The following is a 14,954-nucleotide window of genomic DNA, read 5'->3' as shown; positions in this document are numbered from 1 at the left end:
AAAAAAAAAGACGTTAAATAGCGTAAACACATGCTGGATAAATTACTGCGATAATGTACAATAATTGATTTAACTTTTGGAAAATTGTCGAAGGATGGAACAGATTAGCTTTATCTTGACGCGTGTCCGTGAAGGCATCAATTCGTCCATTTTGCTTTTGACTTGCGCCTGCGCAGTCCTGCGTGTCTGACCTTCATAGGACTAACCATGTTCGCCAGGAGCAGCGCTTTGGTGTTCTCCCCACAATGGTAAAGTGAATAATTTTCTTATACTTTCTCCGCTGCCTTAAATGCAGTATTTTATAAGTTTACTTCAAGTAGATATGCAGCGGGAGTAAGTGTGTGACGTGTAGACTGCACCGTTTGCAGTTATTGAATACAAGGGCGCGCTATCTTGCAGGCCGCGGCTAATGAATGACAGCGCTGCCAATGGACACGTTCAGCCGGCTAGTCGTTAATGCTAACTGAGCTGACGTTTTTCAATATGAGGGGAAAGGGGAAATATTATCAGTGCCCCTGGATGATTTATCTTACTGCATTATCTAACACAGCACAAGAACAGCTAGAGTGAACTGTCACAGCTTTCTCCGTGTAGTTAGCCACCAAGCTAAAGGATGAGGGCTCTCCTTCAGGATTAGCAAACAGCTAAATCTATATCAAAGGTTCATTTAACATGAGTCTGTGCTGTAAAGTGGTGTTTTTGCTGTTTAGGATGTATTTGGATATTGATGAAGCTTGTCGGTTAAGCTCACATACATCCTTTCTGTTCACAGGGGGCAGGTCAGGAACATGGCTACCTTGAAGGACAGTAAGTACTTTGTATACTACTCTGATAGAAACATAACACATCTCGGATACAAAATCTGAATGGTCTCACACAAAATCTTTACTATTCCCTTTAATAAAGCTGCAAACATTTACTGGGTGTCACTTGATACCAGAACAAAGCATAATATATATTCTTTTTTTTATTAAGCTAATGCAAAGGCTAGCAGGCAGTCTCGGGTTATCTCAGTCCATCTATTTCAGCCCTGATATCTTAGCATTTGGTTAACTGCTGATATGAAGTACCCGTGACACGAGTGTTAAATTCATTAGCAGTATATATTATGTGTAATCAGTGTTTTGTTTTGTTTTTTAATTTTCCATAGCAAAATGGAAAAAGGAATAGACAAGTTAAATTTAATTAATATTAGCTCTTTAATTTGATTAATATTCTCATGAACATCAGTTCATGAGGATATTGCATAAATTCTAATTCAAGCTGAATATGAGTCTCTAATGGAGACATTTAACAACTGTTAAACCTAATTTGAACTTGTACTTGCATAGTACCTTTCTACCCTGAGCCATAGGTGCTGTGATGAGAACATCAGAAAGTAGTGAATAATGAAAGAGGAAAAAGGGAAATTTAAAAAAAAAAAAGACTAACAGCTGCTAAAGTGAATTACAATTATTTTGCTGAATTTTAGTTTTGTGAATAATAGAATTAAAGTGTTTTTGCAGGTTCGCCAATAATAAAGGGATGGATACCTCTTTTCTTAGTGTGTGAAATTGCATTCAGTTGTCATTTCTTTTCTCCCTCTAGTTACCATTCGGTTGAAATCCATCAAAAACATCCAGAAAATCACAAAGTCCATGAAAATGGTCGCCGCTGCCAAGTATGCTCGTGCTGAGAGGCAGCTGAAACCAGCACGTGTCTATGGCACCGGTTCTCTGGGTATGTACATCTCACTGTCACGTTGACTGAAGCTTAATATTGATTCCAATTCAGTTGATGATTGAAGGTTTTACTGCTTTCTTCAGCCCTGTATGAGAAGGCTGACATCAAAGCCCCAGAGGAGAAAGCCTCCAAGCACGTGATCATTGGTGTGACTTCCGACCGTGGGCTCTGTGGCGCCATCCACTCCGGTGTGGCAAAGACCATCAAGAGTGAGATCGCCAACCTAACCGGCGCTGGCAAGGAGGTGATGGTGATCAATGTGGGAGACAAGCTCAAGGCTCTGCTGCACAGGTGTGTTCAAGGTTTTCATCATTATATCATTTTATCAGTGTAATGATCATCATCTTCATCATCTCACTGTGAAAGGATGTGAATGTAGTCTAGTGTTTGGCTTCACTCAGCAGGTATTTAGGGATATTTAGCTTTTTTCTTTTCTTTTTTTTTCTGTCCTTTATGCTATGTGAATATTGGTTATTTTATTCCATGGAAGGTGTATTAAAGTAATATTTAGGCTACCTCAATGTTTTGTTTTTAATTCCTTTTTTGGGGGGTTGAGGGTATAATTTTATCTCGCACAGGAGCTGTTTGTCTGCTGTTACTTTACTGGGTTGATTTGTATTATTGTGTGACCTTGATATTTTAATGTGTTAATTCATGCATTAAAACTCAAAGGTCACAGAAACAGAACTGCAGCTCCAGTTTTCTGTGAAATGTAATTCTGTTTTTTGCAGTGGAGTCTGGCTTTAAGAAGGCTGCTTCTTTCCTCTGAGCTTTGACTCTTGTCACATGCACAGTTATGACACAAAGTTAACGTAAACCTTCAAACTCTGGATTGGAGGCGTGTCTCCTTCCATCCATACTGTAGGACAGCTTTGATGGCAAGCTCAAGCTGAGGACTGAGGATCTAGTCTAAGACTGATTACTGAGCTCTGATCACGACGACTCTTGTTCTGCCTTAGAACTCATGGAAAACACATCATGTTGAACTGCAAGGAGATTGGCCGCAAGCCCCCCACCTTTGGTGACGCTTCAGTCATTGCCGCTGAGCTCCTCAACTCCGGATATGAGTTTGACCAGGGTTCAGTCATCTTCAATAGATTCAGGTACAAACAGGCTTTGAGGTTTCACTGTTTTCCTTCTGTTTTATTATCCAGATCAAAGCTAACCGACCCTCCCTGTCATGCAGGTCTGTTATCTCCTACAAGACGGACCAGAAGCCCATTTATTCCATAGACACAGTTGCTAACTCAGGTAGCACCAGTTGTTTTGTTAAATCCGTTTAACATGGAGCCATCAGAGATGTTGATCATCTTTCTTCTCCCTCAACAGAGAGCATGGGCATCTATGATGACATTGATGCTGATGTGTTAAGGAACTACCAGGAGTTCACTCTGGTCAACATCATCTACCTGGCCCTGAGAGAGTCGTCCACCAGCGAGCAGAGCGCCAGGATGACTGCTATGGACAGCGCCAGCAACAACGCCTGTAAGAATCTGAACTTCCTGCCAAACGTGCAGTCTTTTATTGTTTTCTTCTAGAAGTCAGAGTGCTGCTGATACTATTTCTCATTTTAAAAGATGCACTGATGTTAGAATATTTCTTTAACAGTTATCATCCAACAGCTATGTCGCCTTTGGAAACAACATCTAAATATATAAGCAGTAGCTAGCATAGCAGCTAATATGAGATGTTTCATAACACTGTCATGAGAAAGCTTAAGTGTTTAAAGACCGATAAGGTGGTCATAGCAGTTTATGGAAAGTTACTTATAGCATAAGTGCTGAGTATTTCTGGGTTTAGCATTTCAAATGGGTTTAATTCAAATTAACTTAAAATTATTGGGAAATAGCCTTCATTTACAGTATAACACCAGCATTATCTATAGATGCAAGTAATTAAAGATGCATAACAAAAAGGAACCCAAATAAAATGACAAATTGCATAAGAGGTTCGAAGGGAAATTAAAAATGGTTCATCCATGGTTCATCCAAGCTCAAGCAGGCTTGAGGGACTTCCTTGGTTGCTCTTCCAGTTTCAGCCTGCTAACAAGGGCACTTTTAGGTCTTTAGATTCATGTCATTGCTAAAGGAGTTGTTTTTGTCAAATCAATTAAGTTGACACCTCTTGGATCTTGGTAGACATTGAAATGGGGCATGTTATAGACAAATGTAAGCAGATTTGGTATGTTAATAATTATTAATGGTAACAGAATCCAAAGTCATGATGACTGGGTTTTTATCCCTCAGTTGTAAAAGGCTGATGGGGTATTATCGCAACCCTGCCGGGTGGGTGGGTGGATGGTATAGACACGAAAGTTTGTGAATACGATGACTCAAGAAGGAAGTCGCCTTAGATCTTAAAATTCTTGCATCTACATCAACTAAGGGGTGATGGCTTTTCAAATTGATACCATAGGTGCATCTAATAGGAGGCTGATGGGCAGCAGTGGTGGCTGCCAGTGTTTCTTCTTTAAAATGCTCTTAAAGGCTTCAAACAATGACGAATAGAAAACAAGCTGAGAGGAGTTGGAGGCGATGGGTTTCTATAACTGTAACGTGTTATGATTTAGTTTGTGCTGAGTCATGCTTTTAATCCTTCCACCATAAAGATTTAAATTTGACCGTGACTGATTTTTCTCTCCCTTCGCTTCAGCTGAGATGATTGACAAGCTGACCCTCACCTTCAACCGTACCAGACAGGCCGTCATTACCAAGGAGCTCATTGAGATCATCTCTGGAGCCGCTGCTTTGTAAGTTTTAACCACGTCTTCAATTTTCTCTCCCACTTTTCTATCTTCCTCCATCCATTTACAATTTTTCCTGTGACTCATCCCTTCATTATGATCCTCATTCACTCTAACTTCCCTTCACTCTTAACTTTCTGACCTCGGAAACCCCCCCCCCCCCCCCTTTTTTTTTTTCTCCTCCCAAAAGATTCCCACTTAGCTATGCATGTCTTTAAATTCCCAAAAGCTGTCAGATTCTTTCATGACTAATTCTCCTCTCCGACCTAATCTACTCCTCCTCAACCTCTGCTGAACTCAGGAACTGAGGCTGGTCTTAACAGAGGAGGTAACAGTGGTAGACTGTAATGTAAAGAGCCCCACTGGGCTAGTGTAATGAAAACTAGCTGTGGAAGGGTCCTAAGTTCTAGTAAAGTAGACTAGAAATTTGACCGAGTAGTTTTCAGAGTTGTGGATTTCATTTTTAAATGTTTGAAACTTGTTCCTAACCTTTGCTTTTCTTTTTGCAGATAAACTGGTGGGATCTTCATTTCCATTATCTCTTCAAAGTACTTCAGACATGTTATTGTCCAGAGTCTAATGAACATTTGCGCTTGTATTTGTAAAATATATGGAGAAAATAAAGCTCTTACACAGAACGTCACCCTTTCATCACTTCCTGTATCTGTTTTTCCTCCAAATAAACTCTGATAGATGAGATGAATGTCGACGTGATACTCCAGTGAGATTTATTAAGTGGTTTTATAATGGCTTTGCTGTTTTCATGGAAATGCATTTGCTCAGTGGCTCCAGCTTGGCGTGCTTGTAATTCTTGAGATATTTCTGTACGAATATGCATTTGACCTCAATGCTTCTCTTATTATACCTTATCTTTATCAGCCATGATACGCTATATTGCCAAAAATCACTTGCATGGAAACTGGTGTATAAAAGGCAAGCAGCTAGACATGCAGACTACCACTAAATATTCCACAGTCAATTGTTAGTGAAAAGTGGAAGCAACTTGGCCATGAAGTGGTAGGACCCATAAAGCAGGGTCAGCAGATGCCAAGGCACATGGTGAACTCTGTGCACTAACTTTCTGCAGAAGCAATCGCTGCAGGCCTCCAGACTTCATGTGGCAATCACATTAGCTCAGAAGAACAGAGCTTCATGGAATGGGTTTCCATGACCAAGTAGCTGCATCCAAGCCTTGCATCACTAAGCGCAATGAAATCTGTTTGATGCCGCCTCTGGACATGTTCTCTTAATGTTTTAGCATGCTAAGACATTTTGGACATTTTCATGCTCCTAACTTTGTGGGAACAGTTTGAGGTTGGACCCTTTCTGTTCCAACGTAACTGCAACAGTGCACAAAGCAGGTCCCTAAAGAAATGTATGGGTGAGTTTAGTGTCGAAGAGCTTGACTGGTCTGCACAGAGTCCCGACTTTAACTCGATAGAACACCTTTTGGCTGAATTGTAGTGGAGACTGTGACCTCGGACTTCTCATCCAACATCACCGTCTGACCTCACAAATGTGTTTCTGGAAGAATGGTCAGAAATTCCCATAAACACTCCTAAACCTTCTGAAATGCCTTCCCAGAAGAGTTGAAGCTGTTATAACTTTAAATCGTGGGCAGACATTAAACCCTATCGATTAAGAATGGGATGTCAGTCATGTTCATAAGTGTGTGTGAAGGCAGATGAGCGAGTTAGTGTCTGAAAGAGTGTTTGAGGTGTTGAGTGGATTCATTCATTCCTCACTCCACAGTTTGGTGCTTTATGGGAACCAGGCTACATTTAAAAAGTTGTTGCAACTGAGCTTTAATGAAACAAAGTAAATGTTAAAGGTATATTTCAGCTCTCAAAGCTGTCAGTCTGTCAGTGCCTTTAATTTTGCAGTTGATCAGTGAACATTACAGTTTTTTTTCTTCTTCGTACATGGTCAATAGTGCAAACTTTGCACTAACCAATAAAGTGTACTTATTTCACACAGTGATTTTGTTTGGTGGGCACTCTCATTTAAAAAAATCTCAACAAACTAACAAAAGTATAAATGACAAACAAATGCCCCGACCTTATCATATGCATAGGTTATTGCTTAGATGGTCCTCAGCCTGTGGATAATCACAGTGTAAATTGGTCGCTTGCTGTTCCTTTAGAGACCACCAGGTGTTGCTCTGTGATCAGAAATGTGAGGTCTTCGAGCCCAACGCAACAACCTGCATTTACTTGTAAAGTGGTGCTTTTGTATGTGTAACAGCAAAATGACATGTAACACCTCCGGTTAGTTCTGCTTAATTAATCCACTGCATTCAGATTTAACCTGTGATGTGAGTCCAGCTGTGTAGGCTAGGTCTTCTGGTTTCTCATGTTAATGTGGGCTAAAGTTAGAGGGCAATAGCTTCTTCCAAATATAGACAGAAAACAGAAGACTCTTGTGGTTTACATTTATTGTTTATGGTTCTGTGGATGCCTGTGTGTGTGTGTGTGTGTGTGTGCTTATATGTCCTGCAGACCTTGTTTGTCTATTGTATTTGTGCTTGTTATTGTTTACTCCTGAGGGTAGCAGGGAGCGATTGCATCTGAACACTGAAATTACAGCGATGCCAGACTCTGATAATCGCAGTCAGAGAGCAGCAGCCTTCTCATCTCCCCCCTCACCGCTGAGGCCCAGTACTCCAACATTACATGGACGTGAGTGACGGTGGGTAAGGGGAACACTGGGAAGTGGGGTTTTTTTTGTGATTTTTTTTTTTTTTTTTTTGCTGGGAAATGTGAGAGTTTTGGATAAATGCTCGATAGTGAAAACAGAGCAGACTGTGTGTGTCTTGTAAAAAAGTAAAAAAATAAATAAAAATTGTGTAGTTGAAAAGTCACTGCAGAAATAGGACGTCCACTATAAAGGGCTTACTGACAGAGATAGTGCACTGAGGTTTGTTTTCCTTTCCGGCAGCAAAGTGTGAAGCCTGAGAAGTTATCTCTGCAGAAATAATTTTCTTTTCTGTCTTGATGATTGCAAGGAAGAGAGTACATCTACCATAATGCAAGCCAAACACTGCGAGGTATTCGACATATCAGTCGTTGGAAGGCTTTAGTCAAAGTAAAAAGTAGGATGTCTTTAAGGTCTCAGTGCTGAGAATTCAAATGATGGAGGAAATGTGTGAAAGAATATTAACTTTAAATATATTACCTTATATGGACGACATGTCAAGCTGAAAAAAAGTATTTTTTTTCCTCATGTTTTAAAGAGTTTTTTTCCCTTTCACACTATAAGTGTGAATGGCCTATGAATAGCCGTCTATACTTGTGTTAATTTCTGGCACTCACTATCTCATTGTTGTCAAAAGAAAGCTAATGATTTAATTAAAATCTGACACGGTTCCTGTTTTTGATTTTAATTTTTTTTCTTGCCTGCCAAATCGTTATTTATGCATTTTTTCATTTAATAAGATGATAACAATTGTAAGGCTTCTGTTACTTGAGCTCTGAGAATGTGGCCAAGCGTCGGGCTGTGGTGGCAGCGGCCATGTGTGGCCACTTGTTGGCTCAGTCCCTGTATTCAGTCTGTCATCTCCTACTTAGCTGGCTAATCTGTGTCTGATTTGTTCCCATTACTGCTGCGACAAGGTAACACGAGTAGACAGCAAAAATTCAGAATTTCCTAACTTGAAAATGTAGCAGTGCCTCGGTTTTTGGTCCCTCCTTGACACGAGCCAGGCGGGATTTAGTTAAGTTCAGGGTATTCTGATGAAAATCCCTCACTGCCACAGACTGTATATAAAAGATGACCATTAAACATTAGTTTATGAAGTCATGTTCTGGATCCTCGAGCTCAGCTTTTTGGCTTTGAAGCTCTGTTTAGTGACCGAAAGAATGATGTTGCAGATACAACAGGTAGTAATAGGTTTCCTTTGGAGCATGGCTGGGCTCTCCCTTGGAGATAGGGTGAGGAGCTTGGCCATTTGAGGGGCACTCAGAGTAAAGCTGCTCCTCCTTCATATCAACCTGTTCATATCAACCAGTTCAGATTCAGGCATCTGACTAGGACGCCTCCTGGAGGCCTCCTAGGTAAGGTTTTTCTGTCATGTCCTGCCGGGAGGAGGATGGGGCAGACCCCAGAAAGATTTTATCTTTCAGCTAGCTTTGGAATGACTGGATTTTTCCCTGGATGGGAATGGCAAGAGGGAAATCTGGGCTTCTCTGCTCAGGCAGTTGCCAAATAAGAGAAGGAGAATGGATGGATGGATGGATGGATGGTGTGTTGTATTAAATAAGGTTTGAAAGTAGTGTTTGCACATTCTAAAAGTCTTCCTCAACATTCTTCTCACTTGATTTATTTTTTAAATGATTTTCTACTGACTTTATGAGCTCGTTTTTTTTTTTTTTTTGGGGGGGGGGGGGGTGTCTTTTTTTTGCAAACAGATCAGTCGCTGCCTGCTGGACTTCAGAAAGAAGGCAAGAATCTATTCTTTCTAGATCTGGAGGATATGTCCATTGTCTACTTATTGCACAGGAAAACTAGGTGGACGTGGCTATGGTAAGTACACCCAGTCAACACTGAATCACGTTTTTGTGTTTATTTTATAGCTCAGGTCTTTGACAGGAATGACATATTTACAGTTCACATGTGCGGAAAAGGTGATGCCCAAAACAGCAAAAGTAAGACCCAAGCTACGGCAAATTTTGACACAAAAAATGCTGCCAATCACTAATAAACTCTAATGCTGGAGAACTTCTATCAAAGTACAAAACAACTTCCTGCACTTTCATTCTTCAGTTATTATTTTGCTTAATGAGGGAACTGGCAAAGTGAGTTAATAGGAGGCTGATTCGAGGCTGACGCCATAATGAAGAGGCTCAAGCATCAGTGAAGAAAAAAGAAAATGTGCGTGTCAGCACCTGCATGTATTTCAGCATTAAGGAGTGTGTAAAGGTGTGCGTGTGGAAATGAGTGAAGACATTTGAACATTGTGTTCAGGGGCCTTGCCGCGGCTCTGTATTAGCTTCACCTCGTTATCGTTATCGCCCTCCTCCATTGTGGCATGAGGGGCGGAAAATGATTAGAGGAACAGGTGACAATGGAAGCAGAGATTTCTGCCTTTACCCGGGGCAGTGCCACTGTCAGGTACAGCAGCATTACACTCAAAAGAAAAGAAGAGGGGCGCCGCACAAAAGAGCTCCTTTCTTAGTTTAAAACACTCATGTCTTCTTCAAGAGTGCAGAATGGCTGTTCTGTGGGAGCCAATTGACTTCCTCCATCCCTCCATCCTTCTCACAGGTAAGAGGGATGAGAGCTTTGAAAAGGAAAGACTTTCCACTCCTCCTCCTTTCTTCTTCACTCTCAACTTCTCTTATTATGATCGGAAAGGAAAAGTAAGAGAGATGAAGACAGGAAGCGAGGCTGTTTCCCACGACGTGTGTGTGTGTGTGAGCGACAGATTCTGATGTAGTAACGCCAGGGCATTATCTCATTCACCCCCCTTCTTATCTCAGTACGTTTTCCTCCTTCTTTTTCCCCCCTCTCCCCCCCAGCCTTACACAAAGCTATCTGCTCTGTGGACTTTTCTGACTATTTATGTCGGACAAGGTCAGGATCGTTTAAACCGCTCTGCCTCTCTCAGCCCCTGCAGATGAGATAGCGCAGGAAGGGAGAAGCGATCGATTCCCGCCGCCACGCAGATTTATTCCCTGTTCCTCCTCCTTCTACTCTCCCCATTCTCCCAATGGGATTCTGTACCAAAAGCCAGGAGGGAGGGTCACCACTGCTGCTTCTCCCGTCCCCAGCCTCATCAGTCTCTTTAACACCAGTGGCATTTAAAATACAGTAGCAGCCGTTAAACTGGCCACTTTTCTCCAGGTCCAAATGAGAGCCTTCCACCCATCAATCTGACTGGATCCGATTTCTGAGGGGGTGTGAATGGTGAGGGCTGTTGGGAGAGAGAGAGAAAGGAAGAGATTTAGACAGGGGAAGTGTCTGTGTGTATCATTCACAGGGGTGTTTTACAAATGAAATGGGGCACTTAGTCCTGTGTGGACGAGGAAACTGGATGCAAATAGTCAGAGGAGTTAGTGTGTGCTCGGGAATGCCGCTGAACATTTAGTTTTAATCAAGGGGTGGATTGCTGTAATTCCAAGCTGGCACATGTCAATCAAATAAGATGTTAAAGTTTCACTCCTAGACCTCAGACTTTAAATATCTCGGGATTCAATACATTTTTGGCATTGATGCAATTTTTTCTCTGTTTTAGTGCAACATATTAATTTTGATTGTTTTGATGGTGAGTTACCCAGTTATCAGCAGTTGAAATGTCTGTTTTTTCTTAGATATAATGGAACTAAGTTGAAGCTACAGTAAATGGTGCTCAGTGAAAGAAACAGAGTCACAGTGGAAGATTATACACAGTAGAAAAGATGGATGTGGGTTCTGCATCTGAAAAGTAAAACTAATGCAAGGCTGCCTTAAACCTGCATTCTTTTTAATAACCTGTGTTGACAAAAAAGACTTCCAGTCTTTGGAGAAACCTCCCTCTGCCCTCTCCTCAGTAAACACTTTCCTGATGAGTTTATGATCCACATTTATAATGAACAAAATATTGAGTGCATTTTGTAAATTTTAGTCATTATAAGAGTCAGAAGGTGGGTTATCTGCCGATTACTGGTGTGAATATCTGAAAAAAACAATAAGAAACAGACTTCATGAGGGTGGCCCTGTGCCCGCTGACCAGCACTGTGGAGCCTGATTTACATTTACCATAGAATACCAGAATTGGCAGGTCCACCACTGGTGCCCTGTGCCTTTCACAGATGAGAGCAGGTTGACCCTGAGCACATATGATAGATGTGAAAGGGTCTGGAGAAGTCGTGGAGAATGTTATGCTTCCTCTAATATCATTCAGCATGACCGGTTTAGTGTTGGGTCAGTGATGGTCTGGGGAGGCACAAACCTCTACAGGCTGACTGCCATGAGGCGTTGGGATAAAATCCTTAGACCGCTTATCAGTTCCTACGCTGGTGAAGGTCCTTGGTTCCTCCTGGTGCTCGACATCGCCTGGCCTCTTGCAGGAATATGTGAAATATGCAGGCAGTGTCTGTATGATGAAAGAATTGACACTACTGATTGGCTAACCTGAACTAAATCTAATAAATCACTGCTGGGACATTATGTTTAGATCCCCTAGGAAACCATTCATTGTCTCATTAGGAACACAGTCCAACATCACCCAAGCCCGTGGGGGCTGTACAAACTGTTGAGTACCATTCTGAGTTGCTGCAATGAAATTCTGGCAAAATGGACTAGCTTGGCGCATAACTTTTTCACTTTAGTTTCAACTTTACTGGCTTTAGCCAATAGGTTACCTTTCCACCCTTTTGTCTACAAATGGTTAATTCTGGCTCCAAAGAAGCCACCTTGGCACAGGCGAAATGCTAACTTTGAGGCTCAAAATGTGCCACCCCCAAAAAGTCGATGTCATTGTGGGTTTTATATCCAGTCTATGGTGTTGATCACTCTTTTTTTCTTTCACTAAACTAGAGAAGCAGGCTAACATTATAGCTCAACGAAGAGGGTAAGTTACATCCTGCCATGGGTACACAAATGTTTTATTCTGCAGTTTATTTGGGTAGGTAGGTGGAATTTTACTAGACAGAAAAGTTCTAACATTAAAAAGATGCTGGCTTAGATTAATGGGCGATCTGGCCTTTAAAAAAAACAACAACAATGAAGAGATTAAATGGTTTAGCTCTAATTCATTCAAACATTTTGCAGAGACGTTAAAAGTTTTCATGCAAATGTTGGAAAAATTCCAATAATTGCAAGGATTACGTTTTCTTTTTATCTTGTTTGAGCAGAAACTGTCATAATCACTTACACCGCAGGACACAAAACTCTCCTTTGAAAGCCAGGATGACACCGATATCTAACAGTAAAACCTATTCACGAAACTGATCATATCATCTCATTAGATTCAGTTCATGTTGAGGTTTTCTCAAAGACAGCCAGCGTAGCGTGAAGCTATGTGTCGTCGGCTTTGTCTGAGCGAGCGTTTTGTTTGTGAGAACACTTACATATGTCTTCTACATTGTGGGTGTGTATGCGTGTGTGTGTCTGCCACTCATGTCTTGGGTTACTGTGTTTCTGGCTGTATGATAGATGGCTCAGCCCAGCCTCAGAGCCCCCAGCCTGAGCTGCCGGACAGCATGTCACTGCCAGTTTCCGCCAACTGTGTGTGCGTGCATGTGTGTTTGAATATGATGATGTCTACGATTCTGCGTGTGTGTCTGGCCAGTTCCGACCCCCTACTGCAACAGGATAGGTGGGTAAGGATGCCCTGGCAGTGTGTTTGAATCAGTGTGTGTGTAGTGTGAAATGCCCGAGGTCCACATCCTGCTGAGCGTGGCGGCCCCAGCCCTTTCCTGTCCAGACCACACGTCTAACCAAAACCCAATGTGTCCTTATGTGTATCTCAGTGTGTACCAGTCTGTGTGTGTGAGTGTGTTCAGTAAGCTCTTTATTTAGGGTCACAACTACAAAGGATTTCCTTATGACATAAATATTTAATCTGTGAATATGTGACGAATATGTGACGAATGTGTGACGAATGTGTGAAAAAGACATTTTCTTAAGCAAAACTACAACCAACAGTTCAAAACGCCCAATATATCCATTGACTATTTTATGAGGATGATTTAAAAATAAACATAGCTGGGTTAAATATTTGGACATAGACAATTTCTTTTATAACACTGGATAAGCACATTGTCATGATAGATGAATTCTTAAGTGTACAGATACTTTATACTCAGATTCAGCTAAAAGGAGCAAAGGTGGCTCAACAGGATTTAAAGGTAAATAAGTGAAATATTCTGTCTGCAGCGTTTGAGCTGGATTTCATTTGATGAAGACAAAAATATGAAAGGAAGATTCCTATAAAGTTGTCCCCCATATTGAATGTTATACAATAAATGGTCATGACTGGTTGGTATCTGGTTCCTGGAGGCTCAGAAAAAACTAACATTATTAGACAATAAAGCCAAAAATATATATTTAACAATGTAATCATGATGTAAATAATCTTTAATATGGGCCAATGTGATTGGATAGTTTTTTCCTTCTTTTTTTATGTATCCTTTAAGTTTTCTGAACTCTGTTGCTTTTATTTTGAAAGGGGGAAAGTGGTAGGTTAAAAGAAGAGGAAAGACAACAAGGTGAAAAAGTATCTTCTTAGATTTGGTCTCATTAGCACATGTGGCCTTATGTGGGTTGTGTATGTTTAGTGTAAGTGTGTAACCTGGCAAACCTGCTAGCACAGCACATGGTGCATTCCGGTGGTTGTGTTAATCTCATACTTGTGAAGGAAAGCAGTACTGTTAAAGTGTGTTTTGCAGGAAATGAAGCATATATAAGTTCAGTCATGCTTAAATTCAGTGAGTTAAAACTACATTTCACATGTGATTATATCCTGATTATTTTGCTATAAGAGCAACTGTGTGTACCCTCTTGATAATGTAAACTCTCATAGCAGAATTGCCATCTGGTCAGGATGTTAATGTGTGGTAATTTGTTGGTTTTGTTTACTTTCATTGGTGTTATCGTTTGATCAGATCATGTTATCGTTTGATCAGTGTGTTAAGCTTATTTTGTTGAACTATGATTAGAAATTGCACCATCACTCTGCTTCTCTAGCTTTTCATAACTGGCTTACTTCCCAGTGATGTAAATTAAAAAAATGCCCATGTTTGAGTCACTATTATAACTTTTACATTTAGCAAATACAAACAAAGGAATTCATCCTATGTTATATAGTAGGAACATTTAGTTTTGCATTGTTGAAGCCTGATTCCTGGTTATTACAAATATAATATCACACATTTAATAAACTACCACACATTTCCAGGTAATCATGGCACTTCTTCGAGTTTACTTTTATATGTTATTCATATGGAATTAGATAGAAACAACATACTATTTACACTGTTTCCTTCAAACAAAAACCGCTGGGGGCATAAGCTATGATTAAGTCCAGCAAAAAATGGTAAGAGTATCCTAATATTTATGATATTAATATTATATTATAGTTAGGCGATTGCTTCCACATGTAAGTATATGAACATATTACCTTGTTATTGCTAGCAGGTTATCATATTGTTACCAAAATATACTGTTAGTAGTTGTTTTGCATTAACACATTGGTTCATTTCTGTATTATTACCCCCATTTTTTTATCTCTTATTATCCAGTTACATAAGGTTTAGTGTAATATTGCTCAGCTATAACCACTGTTGATACAGAAACACAAAGCATTTACACGGCACTGCTTTCTGAACACAGACAGAAAAATCACTTAGATGTTACCATGTGCCGCATAACCATAACTGCTCAACCATTTTTGGCGCGACAGTGAACCTGAAAGATAAGAATGATTTTGTACTGGGCGTCCAGTCTTCCTATATGATACGTTTTTTTTTTTTAGCTTGCTGCTTTATGTTTTTATCTGGTGTATGTGTTA

At 40.5% G+C, this 14,954-nt stretch overlaps 1 protein-coding gene across 2 annotated transcripts; it reads left to right on the top strand.

Annotated features, from left to right (window-relative positions):
- Nucleotides 1-108: 108 nt before the first annotated feature.
- Nucleotides 109-5,108, top strand: atp5f1c (ATP synthase F1 subunit gamma). Of its 2 annotated transcripts, XM_026146699.2 has the most exons (10): nt 126-248; nt 773-807; nt 1,588-1,719; nt 1,806-2,013; nt 2,682-2,825; nt 2,909-2,973; nt 3,052-3,207; nt 4,375-4,471; nt 4,767-4,793; nt 4,975-5,108. In XM_026146699.2, the coding sequence occupies exons 1-9, from the start codon at nt 208-210 to the stop codon at nt 4,771-4,773; spliced, it is 885 nt and encodes a 294-aa protein (XP_026002484.2). In that variant the 5' UTR covers nt 126-207; the 3' UTR covers nt 4,774-4,793; nt 4,975-5,108. The 2 variants fall into 2 exon arrangements, with proteins under 2 accessions (XP_026002485.2, XP_026002484.2); XM_026146700.2 differs by lacking the exon at nt 4,767-4,793 and having other exon boundaries at nt 109-248.
- The last annotated feature ends 9,846 nt before the right edge of the window (nt 5,109-14,954 follow it).

The sequence above is a fragment of the Astatotilapia calliptera genome, chromosome 17 (assembly GCF_964374335.1).
Source record: "Astatotilapia calliptera chromosome 17, fAstCal68.1, whole genome shotgun sequence".
NCBI classification, from domain to species: Eukaryota; Metazoa; Chordata; class Actinopteri; order Cichliformes; family Cichlidae; genus Astatotilapia; species Astatotilapia calliptera.
The sequence above is the reverse complement of the archived record's forward strand: the minus strand, read 5'-3'. Positions and strand labels throughout refer to the sequence as shown.

Excerpts from the sequence above, each read along its gene's own strand:
- atp5f1c (XM_026146699.2), top strand. The coding sequence starts at position 208 with ATGTTCGCCAGGAGCAGCGCTTTGGTGTTCTCCCCACAATG. Across the intron at positions 2,826-2,908 it reads GTCATCTTCAATAGATTCAG|GTCTGTTATCTCCTACAAGA; the intron begins GTACAAACAGGC and ends CCTGTCATGCAG. Across the intron at positions 2,974-3,051 it reads AGACACAGTTGCTAACTCAG|AGAGCATGGGCATCTATGAT; the intron begins GTAGCACCAGTT and ends CTCCCTCAACAG.